Raw genomic sequence first — 15,571 nt, forward strand, 5'->3', positions numbered from 1 at the left:
CACCTCTGTAAAATTTGTTCCAACTTCAAATCAAAATCAAGAAGTATTTATGTATTATGAGGATACACATTTTACAGAGATAAGTAGGGTGTAGTTAAATAGAGCTATCACTTAGGAACGAATTGTTTAATTCAGTTCTGGATTAATTTATATACATAGATCTACAAAGAAGTTAATCTAATCTGATCTGACCCCAGTCCTGGAAAACTAGGCTATTAAAACAAAAATGATAGTGTGCCTACGAGCCTATGATAATGTGCCTAGATCACTAACGAGCCAAAGAATAGAAGTAGAATCTTCAATAAAACAAGTTAAATCATAATTTGTGTGTGTGTGTGTGTGTATACTTGATTAGATAACTTTGAGCTGTAAAAACACTGCTATTTGTGAGACTAAAATGTATTTTTCTCAAAATATCTTTTTAAATTGCAACATGACTTTCTCAATCCCAAGACTTAACTTCTATGTCATCAACCTAGTATAAATAAAAACAAAGTCACTTCCTAGCTAAGACAAACTCCTTCACAAAATTAAAAAGTTTGAGCAAAGTGCAGCTGTTTTTATTTCCTAAAAGTTATGCTGCTTTATCTTTAGTTCAAGTCATCACCCATAAAAGACTGTTGCGATTTTTCCAAACATTTTACTACATGGCACACTACTAACTCAATGGACTTGAGTCTATCAAAATCATTTCTCTGTTAATTATAACTTCAGCATTCTGCTACAAAATTGAAGTTGGATAGAATGACAGGAATTGCAGAATAGAGAAAGATTTGTTTCCAGCAGAAAGGAAGAATATGTTCATATATTCATCCTGTATTTCAATCCCTTGAAGTTCTTTTTATGTACTTTTCACCATGTTCAGAGGAAATTAACCTTCAAAAATTCATTTTAATACAAATTTTCCCTCTGTGTAGTACACACACATACACACATGCACACAATAAAAAATGTATGTATATTAGATATTCATAGTAAAGATTAGATAGCTTTTATGATACAGTAATCATTAACATTCAGCATATTTACAATTTCCCCTATGAAACTTTCCCTGGTTAGCACAAATAGTAATTTTGGAAATTATCTGTCTATATTGCTCAGTTGCCTTTAAGTTGTCTAAAATGCTAAATGGGAACCGTTTAAAATTTTTTAATACAGGGCCTTGTCACATATATAAAAAAATGTTCCATATGGATATATTATAACATTCCCCTTGATGAATGGTAAATATTTAAATTTTATACTTGTCTATTCTCAAAAAAATACTTCATTTAAATTACAAAATGTAGCTGCTTACCAACATAAGTGACTCTTCTAGTTTAGAACTTGATAAACCTTAAATCTTGGTTTAACATTAAGCTATCGATCAAAAGGTTTAAATCTCGGTTCTCCCATTTGCCTAATGAGGGAGTTGGACTAAATGGTCTTAAGGTCCCTTAGAGCTCTGAAATTCAAAGACTATATAAATGGCAACATCTGAACATGTACATTTTGCTATTTTAATAGATACAAAACTATGACCATAGAAGAGGAATTAGGGATCAGTATAATCCTCTGATTTTATAGCTAAGGAAAAAAAGACACAATAAGGTTAAAAGGCCTGTCCAAGGCCACATTGCTAATTAATTGCAGCACCTGAGTTAGAACCCTGTAGTATGCAAAATGATGGCATAAATGAGATTATCTGCTGTGGTCTGTGGTAAAAATATTTCATTACTAGTAATTACAAAATGAAGTATTATAATAGAACTATTAGTCAATACCCAAATTTTTAAAAAGTATGATTTACATGGAATACCTCAAAGTAATATTTCAAATCATCTCTTTTCTCATTGCTTCTGAGAGCTATACCCATAATAGGAGAAGTTTCTAAGGAAAAAAAAGAAACTTATAAAGGCTAATTTCATATATATTACTTAGAAGAACTTTTGAATGTAACCTATAAATTATTCCAATGTAAGAAAGATAAAAATAAGCTGTCAGATGATCATGTGCTTTATTTTTATTTTAGTGGAACTGAGACAATAATTACTATGATTATTGATTAAAATAGGGAAAAAACTGATTCAGCAAACACTGTCACTTCTATTCTATTCTCTATTTGGAATCTTCAGTATTCAATGAAGATGCAAATAAACAAATTGCAGAAATCATGGTAAGACAGATTGTCTATAATTATTCATTATTTAGTGATTTCCTTGATATACTCACTAGTTGTTGAGTGTTCTATTGACACAATCAGTTATGACAGTTGCAATTTACTGTACAATTTAAAGTGTCATGGGGCAAAATATACTGCTATAACGCTTCTCATTTATTAAAATGTATAAATTATTTTAAGACAAGATATTGGCTCGTGCCTAAAATTAAATAGTTCATGTCCCCTAAGAGTTTCATCCTGCATGACTGATTGTATTATCTTTCAAAAAACTACATAAAGAACAAATTGGCATACATTCTTCTCTTATAGGCTAAGTAAAGTGAGAAGCGGGGCATAAAGTAAGTAGAATAAAGACAGAAGAAGGTCATGAAACATACTGCCTCATGGCTTATAAATAATAGAAATATACATGTCAAATTAACTTTGTTATATAGTATAGGTAGGCGAATAAAAATTTAGATGCAGAGGATGGCTTTTTGTGAAGAGAAGACCACCTATTCTCTGTCACTAAAGGCGATTTTTTAAGCTTACTGACATTCCAGACCTTACAGCATTGGCTTTCAAATGGCAGCTTGTGCCAAGCTCCTAGTACTTGTCATTTTCAAACAGAAAAGACATGATAAGAGATTGCTTTACTTAGAATGGCCTGCTATTGATTGATAAACCTCCATCTAATCCATATTAGATTTAAGATACTAACGATATACTCATCTTAGAGGCTGTTAGGCAAATGGAATCCTGTAAATGTCTTCAAGTTTCCAACTTTAGGATTTACTTTTCATTTTTATCCATGACTTGTGAATTTTTTTTTTTTTTTGGATTATCTCTAGTATAAATCCTTCATTGCCATTACAAAGCCTAGATATTTTGATTGGCTTGTAAGGTGGTTGCGATTCCTGCATAGAAAAGTTGGGTATGATAGGATGGTATAGTAAGTTTTGTTTCACCCACTTTCTTATTATGATATATATTTTAACTTTCCTAAGTTTGAATTAAAAAAATTGGGTTTTCAAAAGCATGTCAGTTTAAGTGATACAATTAATAATTCCACTAGATCATTGTTCATATCTGCCTAAACTCATTTAGTATACAAACTGCTATCAAGTAAACCTTATTCTTTCCCAAGCAATGGCAGATAGCTGAATTCTTGGGTGGAATCATTCTTTCTAATCTATTTCTATACACTGTTATTTATATAACACACCAGGGACTAAAATAAGCTGGAAGTCACAAACAGTATTCATGACTGCAATGATTTTCCTGTAAGAATGCATAAAAGTGACTTTTATATTATTGTTAGCTTAAAAATTTTTACTCTCTGAAGAATTTTTTTTCAATAGATAGGTAAAACTAAAGCTGTTGTCGATTGGCAACACAATGAAAATTATCAGGCATTTGTCTTTCTTACACTTTCAGAATCCAGGAACATTGAGTTTAGTCCATTTCTTCAAGTGGGACAAAACTAACAATTGATATTTGATAATGCAGCCATGAAATTAAAAGAGGCTTACTCCTTGGAAGGAAAGTTATGACCAATCTAGATAGCATATTGAAAAGCAGGGACATTACTTTGCCAACAAAGGTCTGTCTAGTCAAGGCTATGGTTTTTCCAGTGGTCATGTATGGATGTGAGAGTTAGACTGTGAGGAACACTGAGCGTCAAAGAATTGATGCTTTTGAAATGTGGTGTTGGAGAAGACTCTTGAGAGTCCCTTGGACTTCAAGGAGATCCAACCAGTCCATTCTGAAGGAGATCAGCCCTGGGATTTCTTTGGAAGGAATCATGCTAAAGCTGAAACTCCAGTACTTTGGCCACCTCATGCCAAGTGTTGACTCATTGGAAAAGACTGATGCTGGGAGGGATTGGGGGCAGGAGGAAAAGGGGATGACAGAGGATCAGATGGCTGGATGGCATTACTGACTCGATGGACGTGAGTCTGAGTGACCTCCGGGTGTTGGTGATGGACAGGGAGGCCTGGCGTGCTGCGATTCATGGGGTCTCAAAGAGTCGGACACGACTGAGCGACTGAACTGAACAGAATGTACTCCTTAGAAACACTGATTGATTTACCTTTCAAAATCTGTGACTTCAGATTTGTTGAGCTAATTCAAATTATTTATTTATTATACTTTTCCCTTCCTGGACTGACACTAGTATACAGGCTAAGAATGAACACAGTTTTAGGAAACTCTTCATATACGTAGCCAGCTGAAATAGAATTCGCCTAGGTGGATAATTAACCTTTAAAAAGAGTGTAACTTTGCTTTCTTAGTTTGAATGCATTTTCTATTTGTTCACATTACAACATTAACTTAATTATTTCATTCACTTTTATTCTTGTTATGATATGGAAATTAATGTGTGACTTTGTTCAAAAATGCATTTAAAAATATTGGAGGACTTATGAAGTCAAATTTCCTGGGTATTTGGCAACAAGAAAAAGTATCTAATTAAAATTTATATGAGTAATATTTGCTAAATTGTAGATTTAGATGATTTTTTCTGACAAATTCTGGAAAAGCAATGGCTACTGTCCCCTTAAATATATAAACCAGTTATTGTTCTTCTTTCTATTTATAACAAACTGAATTTTTCAGATGAGTAATTAACACAGTGCTAGCATATCAAATTTGCCTGAAAGAATATATGGATAGTTTTATTTTGCCTTTAGTTGTCTGACTCCTAATGTTCTTAATTATGAAGGGCGGAGTTTTAATGGTCCATTATTAGGTGAGCTTTTTAAAGTTACCATTTTTTTTTTTTACCAATTTCTACATTTAGAATTAGATATTCAACTAATCAAACATTCAATTAATAATTACTGTGGTGTTATTCATGTCAACAGTCTCTGCAGAACAAGACAAAATTTTGCATTCCTCTGAGTAGTATTCTAGTCAATCAAATTCTTCTGTGTCAATTAATTATATTACTTGTAGAGGATCAATCAAAATGTGTTCCAGGGAATGATTAATTACTTCAATTTTTTGTGAACTAACTAGTACCATGTTAAGAGTGCTAAGTAAACCTGATCCAGTGAAAGAAAAATGAAAGTCATAGAGATGTTTCAACCTGAGATATACTCTGGTAGGGAAATTTATCTTTTTTTTTTTAATTAATGAAAAATATATTCCTCTTTATTTTAATGTAGAATTTCTTTTGGAGTAGGCAATGGCACCCCACTCCAGTACTCTTGCCTGGAAAATCCATGGACAGAGGAGCCTAGTAGGCTGCAGTCCCTGGGGTCGCTAAGAGTCGGACACGACTGAGCGACTTCACTTTCACTTTTCTCTTTCATGCATTGGAGAAGGAAATGGCAACTCATTCCAGTATTCTTGCCTGGAGAATCCCAGGGACGGTGGAGCCTGGTGGGCTGCCGTCTATGCGGTCGCACAGAGTCGGACACAGCTGAAGCGACTTAGCAGCAGCAGCAGCAGCAGCAGCAGCAGAATTTCTTTAGCTCTAAATGTTCTTGGAATTATATATATATATATATTTTTTTTCTTTTGCATGACAGATAGGAGAAAGGAGAGCATTATAAAGCACTTTTTTTTAACTGATAAAATTTTACACATATTTTGTTACTTTAAATCCAAATTTTTGACAATAGACCAAAATTTTCAGGTAGAGAGACTTCATGTGTGAAATGACCACATAAAATAAAAGGCTTTAAAAAATGCAGATGACATAACTTTTGCAATTGAAAATCATAAAAATGTGGAAATCTTTTTTTTCCCTTTATTTAGGAGGATTTTTTTTTTCAGAAAATGAACTGTTACAACTGGTAAACTGAAGACTGAAGAATATCTTTAGTAACATTTTTTTCACTATTTCTTCCAAAGAAACATGGATGTTTTCTATGATCAGTTAAACTATAACATACCAGCAGATCATTAGACATTTGGAAGTATTAATTGTTAATCTTTTCATTCCAGCTCACCCATAGTGAGAGAGTAGCAAAACATCCTCTATTTAAGGGCAAAACACACACACACACATTCACACACACACACATGTTGGCTACATGTGTATGAACCACTCAGGAATATCTAAAGTTTAACATGATAGACCTTCATTAATATTTCCATGTGTCTCAGAACTTATTCTAAATTATAATATCAGAACAATGCTTTACAAAAGAATGTCAGAAAGTATTTTTAAGTCTTCTCTTCATAAATTATATTTTACCTGATGCTACTTGCAAATAAATATATATTCAATATATGAACATAAAGTGAAAATGAAAGTGTTACTTGCTCAGTCGTGTCTCTTTGTGACCACATGGACTGTAGCCCAACAGGCTCCTCTGTCCATAGAATTTTCCAGGCAAGAATACTGGAGTGGTTAGCCATTTCCTTCTCCAGGAGATCTTCCTGACCAAGGGATCAAACCCAGGTATCCTGCATTGCAGGCAGATTCTTTATCATCTGAGCCACCAAGGAAACCATATGAAATAGTGAAGTGAAAGTCACTCAGTCATGTCCAACACTTTGCAACCTCATGGACTATATGTCTTTGGAATTCTCCAGGCCAGAATACTGGATTGGGTAGCCTTTCCCTTCTCGAGAGGATCTTCCCAACCCAGGGATTGAAGCCAGGTCTCCCACATTGCAGGCAGATTCTTTACCAGCTGAGCCACAAGGGAAGCCCTATGAACATAGGGCCATATGTAATCTAGTGTGTTTAAAGTAGTCCCAAGAAGATCACACTGTCCTCAAGTCTCTTAATGCTATATCTTGACATATACAATTCTCAGCAATATATGGTCATATTCTGTTGTCTACTATGGCCATGGTCTTGTAAGTCTCCACAAGATTATTTGAAAATGAAAAGATATAATCTGTCACAGTATTCACAGTAACCCAGAAGCAACTAATAATACTTTATATAGGCTGGATTTTTGTTTGCTTATATTTTTACTAATTAGCTAACTTCAAAGAGCAGGGTCTATTTGGTGGGGTTATGATGAGAGAAAAGCTCTGTGACATTGGCTGTCAGCCAAGGAAGAAAAAACTTCATAGAGTGTCATTAAGCAACTCTCATACCAAAAGCTAAAGTCAGGAAATAGCAATTGTGAAATTTAAAAACTAAAAAACCTTCAAGTGGAATGAGACAGAATATTTTATTAAACTTGTCTCCTGAAAGAGAAATGATTGGACTGAGTCTTCTTGTTCCTTTTTTATCTTAAAAAGGGAAATTAAGGGGACAGTCCTAAGATGGTGGGCGAATAGGATGGGGAGACCACTTTCTCCCCCACAAATTCACCAAAAGATCATTTGAATGCTGAGCAACTTCCAAAAAACAACTTCTGAAAACTGGCAGAGGACACCAGGCACCCAGAAAGGCAGCCCATTGTCTTTGAAAGGCGGTAGGACAAAATATAAAAGACAAAAAGAGAAACAAAGGAGTTAGGTATGGAGACCTGTCCCAGGCAGGGAGTCGTGAAGGAGGAGAAGTTTCCAAACACCAGGAAACCCTCTTACAGGCGGGTCTGTGGGGAGTTTTGGAATCTCAGAGGGCAACATAACCAGGAGGGAAGAAAAAAAAAAAAAAAAACATAATTAGTGCCTAAGGGCAACTCCCAACAGAAAAGTAGCCCAGACACTATTATGCACTATTTCAGAGCTATAGAGCTTCTTTTTGAAAGTACCTTATCATCTGTATTAGCCTAAAGAGACGATTTTGCTATGACCAATTTTATCATCAGCTGTTTTTTTCCCTTAAATCAAAGCAAAACATACATGTATATGCTAAAAATCTCACTAGTATGCCATATTAAGATAATAAAGTTCATTTAAAGTGAAATATGCTTCTGCACTTATATTATGGTCCTTTATTGTCCAAAATGGACAACATTCTCTTAGAACATGATTTAGAGGGAAGTTTCTGTTTCATTGGTAGACTAGGTAGCTAATATGACTCATAGCAAAAATAGATTTTAAACATTAAATCATAAATATTGTCACACTTATACAGAAATGAGTTTATTTTTAATTATCTATACCCATTACATAGCTTATTAAAATAATAGGTAGCAAAAATATATTATTTGCAGTATCATTATTATTGCATATAGCCATTTCAATTTTAAAATAAAGCATAATAAATTACTTCACTGACTTAAATTTTCCATTGCTTAATCCTGTACAGTAAATGTGAACAAAATATTTAGTAGTCAAAATTATTATAGTGTCAATATGATCAAAGAAGAGAAATGTTTAATCCCTGGTAATAACAAGCTTTAAAAATAAAGCTCTCAAGTATGTCAGTTCATAGATTTTTACTAACACTTACACTCTTTTTTTTTTTTTAAAGTATGGTTGATTTACAGTATTATATCAGTTTCAGGTATATACTTGTACTCTACTAATAAAATCAATCCCTGCAAATAACTCTTCATTGAAATGTTTTTAAACAACTGCCTATTAATATGTATAATTGAGATAAATACAGCTGTGCTTAATTTTAAATGTCTTATAAAAAATTCTAACCCATACCAATGTGGTATGCTCCTTTAACTATCAATAATATAAAATCTTAGTCTTATTCAGCTTGAAAATGTTTTTCAGAGTTAGGTCCACATTGTGGATGCTTCCTCTGAGTTTACTCTTTAATGATTGGTATACAATCTTCTAAGAAAAGTGTTTAGTAATGCATGTAATATGCAAAAGAGTCAGTTCTATTTTATAAAAATGATGCTTATTTCATCTATATACTTCTGTTACAAGGTAGTGGTAGGTTTACAGTTAAAGCAGTAGTCTATGAAGTAATAAAGAACAGCCTTTGCTTAATGCATATTTGTTACATATGATTATATTCTTATTAGAAATTGACTCTGAGTTCATTATAGCAGAAGATACAGTCACAGCCATGTATTTCCTCCAGAAGTCATTATGTCATGTTACACATAAATAAATGAAAGGTAGATTGGCATTGTATATTACAGAAGAAGTTTTCATCCTTTGAATGCTGATAAATTGTTTTAAGCATAAAATTGAATATAGAGATAGATGTTTAGTACTTTCTGAATTTTGTGTCTAAAAAGTCTCTAAAATGTTCATATTAAAAACATCTTTAATAGTCAGTGTCTACTTTTGTTGGAGCTTCCCTGGTGGCTCATACAGTAAAGAGTATGCCTGCAATGCAGGAGACTGGGATTTAATCCCTGGGTCTGGAAGATCCCCTTGAGAAGGAAATGGCAACCCACTTACGTATTCTTTCCTAGAAAATTCCATGGATGGAGGAGTCTGGTGGGCTACAGTCTATTTTTGTAGTGCAAAAAAGTCTGATATGCTGTCACTGGTTCCTAGTATGTATGTTTAGTCTTAGATTATATCCTGATGTTTAACCAATAATTTCCTTTTTTTTTTTTTAGTTTAGAAAATATGGATTAAAACACAATGATGGGGAGACCATTTTGTTCTCAAAACTAGAGGTTTACTTAGATTATATATCCATACAATCCATAATGTTCAAAATTGTAGGAGACAGGAAGAATAAAAGAAAAGCAGGCCCCAGCAAAGGCCACAAAAGAGATTTATAATTATGGATAAACTGGATACTATAAGGCATGAGACGCTTGGAACAAGTCCAGAAGGAACAGTTCATAGTCTTGAAAACAAAATATGATCCTGGGGTTGGAAAACTGACACCAGACTGTTTTTCAATTAGAGTCTCAGAGTCACATGTTTTACGTATCTGGTGGAAATCTATAGATAAGAATATTAGTCTGAGTTACTGATTTGTTATTGATTACTTTTTTTTAGTTGCTCAGTGGTTAATGATCACTTTGTTCTTTGGTCCTGAAGGCCACATGAGTTATAGCTTAACTCCCCGCATATTCTTGTCTTAATGGCTGAAAGTATAATAAAGCTAGCTTGGATTCAGTTTTGGCACCTTCACCTTAGAGAGGTGTTGGTCCCCTGATCCTCTCTTTTCACTGAATTCTTGTGTCTTCTTTCTCATTCTCTCACTATATCATGCTTTTGGAAACCCTGCTTGTTGAGCCGGTCTAAAAAAAAATACCTTTCAAAATTTCTATTTAATGTTTATTTATCTTATATGTTACTTGGTCTCTTTTTTCTTCTTTCTCCATCACGTATATGGTATACTTTTTTTGTACCTATACAGCTTTATGTATATAAAACATACTGAGGCAAATTATAATTCTGCAAATACAAGAATCTCCTGAGATATGTATAATCTTACAAAATTTTGTATTTCCCAAAACTATGAAAACATAGGGATTTTCAAGATACATGTTTAAGATAATTTAATGAACTTCATGATCCTTTATAAGAGTTCAACATTTCTGAACTGTGTGAAATATAGCCTTTAATGCCTTCAATCTGAAGACCAAATCTGAACATCTTTCTAAACAGTAATGTGGCATAAGGCATGTGGTTTCAATACATTATTGAAAACCTCAGACCAGTTTTTCTGCCTTGGAGTCAGGATCACTCATTTCCTCAAAAGAATTAATTGTTTATGATTCTTATCATTATTAAAATTTAAAAATTAAATTTAGAAAATACTTTATATGAATTATAAAATTATTTATGTACACAAATAAATAAAAATAAAGTGGCTGGTTTTATATATATATACACACACACATGCAGATATACGCATAGGTAAATAGAAAATTCTATCTATGCCTAGACAATATGACTATTAGATTTCATAGCAAATTTCAAAGTAGATATGATCACATATTTCAAAAATTATAAACTGCTGCATATATGCCTTCCACCTAATTTTGTATTGCTACCTTTTAAAAATGTGTTACTAACACATTTAAATTGGCTGATGTTATTATGGTTCCAGTTGTTTTACTTGCAAACACAATAAGCCTTTTAACTTCAGGACTCGGGAGTTATCAACTTACTGGATTCAGGATCAGAGTTGCCATCCCCTTCAGTGCGGTTGTTGTTTGCAGCATGGTCAAAGTACTCCTCCTGAGGATAGCCAAGGGGCAGAGCATGGGATGTGCTGGAAAGGCTGCCTGCATCATGGTCTCCCAGTCCACCATCACTGCTGCTTTCTTGAGAGCCTTCTGGTAGGTGAAACGTGACACGCCGCTGGGACTAAAAGGAAGACAGAAAATTACAGGGTTTCAGCTATGATCTGAATAATTCCTTAATGCATCCAATTTAGAAAATGTATTATTTCAGCTGTCTAGTGAAGTCACATTAACATTATCTTGAGTTGTGAACAATTTCAGGCTTTTGTAGACAGTTCTGTCTGTGTTCAAACCTTTTTCACCTGGCAGCAGAATTGCTTTCATTATATTTTTAAACAGGGCTTATCCAGTTACAGGATAAAAGTCAACTTGTTCTAAAGCTAGAGGCTGTCACCCATGTAGAAACTCAAGCACATTGGAAATTTTGATAGTCATTTGAACATGGATTTATTTAATTATAATTTGACAAGATTTCATTTTTTGAACAATAAGCCTGAATGGATATAACAAAATTTCATTGCTGTTTCTGTGAGATTCTGTCTGGCTGAAACAGTAAATAATAATAAAAATTTATTCAATCATGTAGACTTACAAATTAAAATTACAAACCATCTTTTCAAAGAGTCTTAGGGGATATATTTTGATTTGGAATTTATTTAAATTGATTCTACACTCTAAAAATAAAAATAATTACATGGTATGAATAACAGGTGATAATTATAAAAGCAAACTATAGGTAGCATCTCTGATGGTAAATATAGCAGAATATTAAAAACATACACATGCCAACATATAAAGATGAAGCATTTGGTTCATGACATCCAGTAGTGTAATAACTTCACCAGATGTAGCAGTGATTTTGTTTGCAGCATTGCTATATGTAGTAGTTACTCTCCAAAGATAGCCCTGACAATAAACTTCACCTCTTAGCTTTCAAATCCTTATGGAGTCCTCTACCACAATGAATATGGATAAGTCCTATGTAACCAAACTTCCTAGCTTCTGCCTTGCTCTCTCAGAATACTCATTCAAGAAAATCAGCTGAATTGAAAGAAGTCTGACTAATGGGAGACTGCCATACCATGAGGAAGTTCAAGCTGCCCATGTGGAAACAAAGGTTGTAAATAAAATACCCAGAGAGACAAAGCAGCTCCAGCCACTCAAGTTCAGGTGCCAAATATATATATGAAGAATCCATTCTGGACTTTTTAGTTTATGGCCTCATTTGAACCATTCATCCCAGCCATCTCCAGATATTTGAGCCACATGTTTGAGATACCAATCATTGTGAAGCAGAGATAGCAATCTCTGCTGTGTACCACCTAAATTCCTGACCTAAAAAATGTCAAGTACAACTGGTTTTTGTTTTATGCTCCAAAGATCAGGGGCAATTTGTTATGTAACAATAGATTAACCAAAACATTTAATTACTAGTAGCATGAAAGATGCAATTTAGAGCTAATTATTTAAGAAATGTATGCATCTCAAAGGGTACATGTAATCAGGTAGTAGGAATTCCCATGAAGTAATGCATATACTTTCACAAGTTCAGGCTTGATATTCAACCATTTCTTCAGATGCTGATATTGCTATAGACTATAGGCTTGTTCCCTTTCAAAAGTCACACGTTAAAAACTAATTCCCAGCATAATTGCATTTGGAGGTGGGATCTTCGCAAAGTGATTAGGTTATGATGATGAAGCCCTCATTAATGGGATTAGTGTACTTATAAAACCAACCCTAGATACCTCCCTCTCCCCTTCTTCCATGTGAGGATACAGTGAGGTAATTTTTTCAGTCCAGCAAAGCTGCATTTGACTATTCTCTAACAAGCCAAAAGCTCATTTAGTTATAGATTAAATTGCATTTAATTCCAAAAATTATTTATAGTTGTTAACATATTTCAGTTACTTCAAGTAAAATATAAGCATTTATGTTCATAAACCATTTTTAAAAGGCAAGACCTGGAAAAACAGGATTTTAAAAAGCTTGCAACTTTATACTGTAGACATTTATCTACAATTAGTTATTGTATATAATTTAATGTCAAAATAATACTTAAGACATAAATTAAAAAGTCACTGTATATAAAATAAGCCAGTTTAGCATGAGACTAATTTACAGCTAGTGGTGCTAGTGGAAAAGAACCCATGTCCCAATGCAGGAGATGAGAGAGACGTGGGTTTGATCCCTGGGTCAGGAAGATCCCCTGGAAGAAGGCATGGCAACCCACTCCAGTGTTCTTGCCTGGAGAATCCAATGGACTGAGGAGCTTGGTGGTGATTACAGTACATAGGGTCTCAAAGAGTCGGACACAACTGAATCACTTAACATGCATATATCACCATAATTCATAACTGTTAAGAGATATTTCAATTTTCTATTAAGACCGGGCCATATATTTCAAGTATGTCTTATATTTCAAGTTTTTCATTTAACTTTTAAAAGCATTAGACCTATGTAATATAATTTATAAAGGAAAATAATTACTGCTGACAAAATAAATGAATCTAGAGCTTTAATATGCATTAGTTAAGCATGGAGTCATAATGTTTAGTCACTAAGTCATGTTCAACTCTTGTGAAACCAGTACTCTAGCCCACCAGGTTTATCTGTCCATGGAATTTACCAAGCAATAATACAGAGTGGGTTGCCATTTCCTTCTCCAGGAGATCTTCCTAACCCAGGGATTGAACTTAAGTCTCCTTCATTGGTAAGTGGATTATTTACCACTGAGCTACCAGGGAACCCCATGGAGTCATATACCCTAACATAATTAAAAATGTGTCAGCTACAAATTGTCACTTCCCTGTCAACTACAAATTGGCCCTTGCCAAGAGCATTTGTCAAAAAATGAACAACCACCACAAAGGCATTTGACATCTGCCTCTGCGGAGATTGAACCTGTGCTGCTTCAGCTGTGGACCTTCAATACCCCCTGGGTGTAGAGTGAGGCACTCTGTGCTCCAGGAAATCTGGTGGAAGAGGTCTTTAGGTAGTTAGATATTTTCAGGAATTGATTTTATGATCCCAATCCTTGTTGCTGTTGTTGAGTCACTCAGTCATGTCTGACTCTTTACCATCCCATGGACTGTAGCATGCCAGGGTTCCCTGTCCTTCAACATGCCCTGAAGCTTGCTCAAACTCATGTCCATTGAGTTGGTGATGCCATCCAACCATCTCATCCACTGTCATCCCTGTCTCCTCTGCCTTCAATCTTTCCCAGTACCAGGGTCTTTTCTAATGAGTTAGCTCTTCACATCAGATGGCCAAAGCATTGGAGCTTCATCTCAGCATCAGTCCTTCCAATGAATATTCACAACTAATTTCCTTTAGAATTGACTGATTTGATCTCTTTACAGTCCAAGGGACTCTCAGGAGTCTCCTCCAGCACCACAGTGCAAAAGCATCAATTCTTCACTGCTCAGCCTTCATAATGGTCCAACTCTCACATCCATACATGACTTCTGGAAAAACCATAGTTTGACTAGATGGACCTTTGTCAATAATGTAATGTGTCTGCTTTTTATCATGCTGTCTAGGTTTGTCATAGCTTCCCTTTCAAGGAGCAAGTGCCTTCTAACTTCATGTTTGCAGTCATCATCTGCAGTAATTTTGGAGCCCAAGAAAATAAAGCCTGTCACCGTTTCCATTGTTTCCACATCTATTTGCCATGAAGTGAAGGGACCAGATGCCACGATCTTCATTTGTTGAATGTTGAGATTTAAGCCAGCTTTTCATTCTCCTCTTTCACCTTCACCAAGAGGATCTTTAGTTCCTCTTCAATTTCTACCCTAAGGATGGTGCCATCTGCATATCTGAGGTTATTGATATTTCTCCCAGCAATCTTGATTCCAGCTTGTGCTTTGTCAAGCCCACCAGTTCCCATGATATACTCGGCATACAAGTTAAATAAGCAGAGTCACAATATATAGCCTTGACGTACTCCTTTCCAAATTTTGAACCAGTAGGTTGTTCCATGTCTGGTTCTAGGTGTTGCTTCTTGACCTGCATACAGGTTTCACAGCAGGCAGGTAAGGTGGTCTGGTTTTCCCATCACTGTAAGAATTTTCCAGTTTGTTGTGATCCACATTGTGAGGTCAAGAAGCAACATATGCATATCAAGAAGCAACAGTTAGAACTGGACATGGAATAACAGACTGATTCCAAATCAGGAAAGGAGTACATCAAGGCTGTATATTGTCACCCTGCTTGTTTAACTTGTATGCAGAGGACATCATGTGAAATGCCAGACTGGATGAAGCACTAGCTGGAATCAAGATTGCTGGGAGAAATATCAACAACCTCAGATATACAGATGATACCACTCTTATGGCAGAAAGTGAAGAGGAACTAAAGATCCTCTTGATGAATGTGAAAGAGGAGAATTAAAAAGCTGGCTTAAATCTCAACATTCAACAAATGAAGTTCATGGCATCTAGTCCCATCA

At 34.7% G+C, this 15,571-nt stretch overlaps 1 protein-coding gene across 6 annotated transcripts in view; it reads right to left on the reverse strand.

The window, feature by feature from the left end:
- The window catches only part of PCDH11X (protocadherin 11 X-linked), a 998,691-nt gene that overhangs the window by 297,591 nt on the left and 685,529 nt on the right, over positions 1-15,571 (reverse strand). For all 6 annotated transcript variants that reach the window (XM_027533413.1, XM_027533412.1, XM_027533410.1 and 3 more), the window contains one exon: positions 11,047-11,245. In XM_027533413.1, the coding sequence (XP_027389214.1) occupies positions 11,047-11,245 (199 nt within the window). The remainder of the gene's footprint in view (positions 1-11,046; positions 11,246-15,571) is intronic.

This window comes from Bos indicus x Bos taurus, chromosome X, assembly GCF_003369695.1.
Source record: "Bos indicus x Bos taurus breed Angus x Brahman F1 hybrid chromosome X, Bos_hybrid_MaternalHap_v2.0, whole genome shotgun sequence".
Lineage (NCBI taxonomy): Eukaryota > Metazoa > Chordata > Mammalia > Artiodactyla > Bovidae > Bos > Bos indicus x Bos taurus.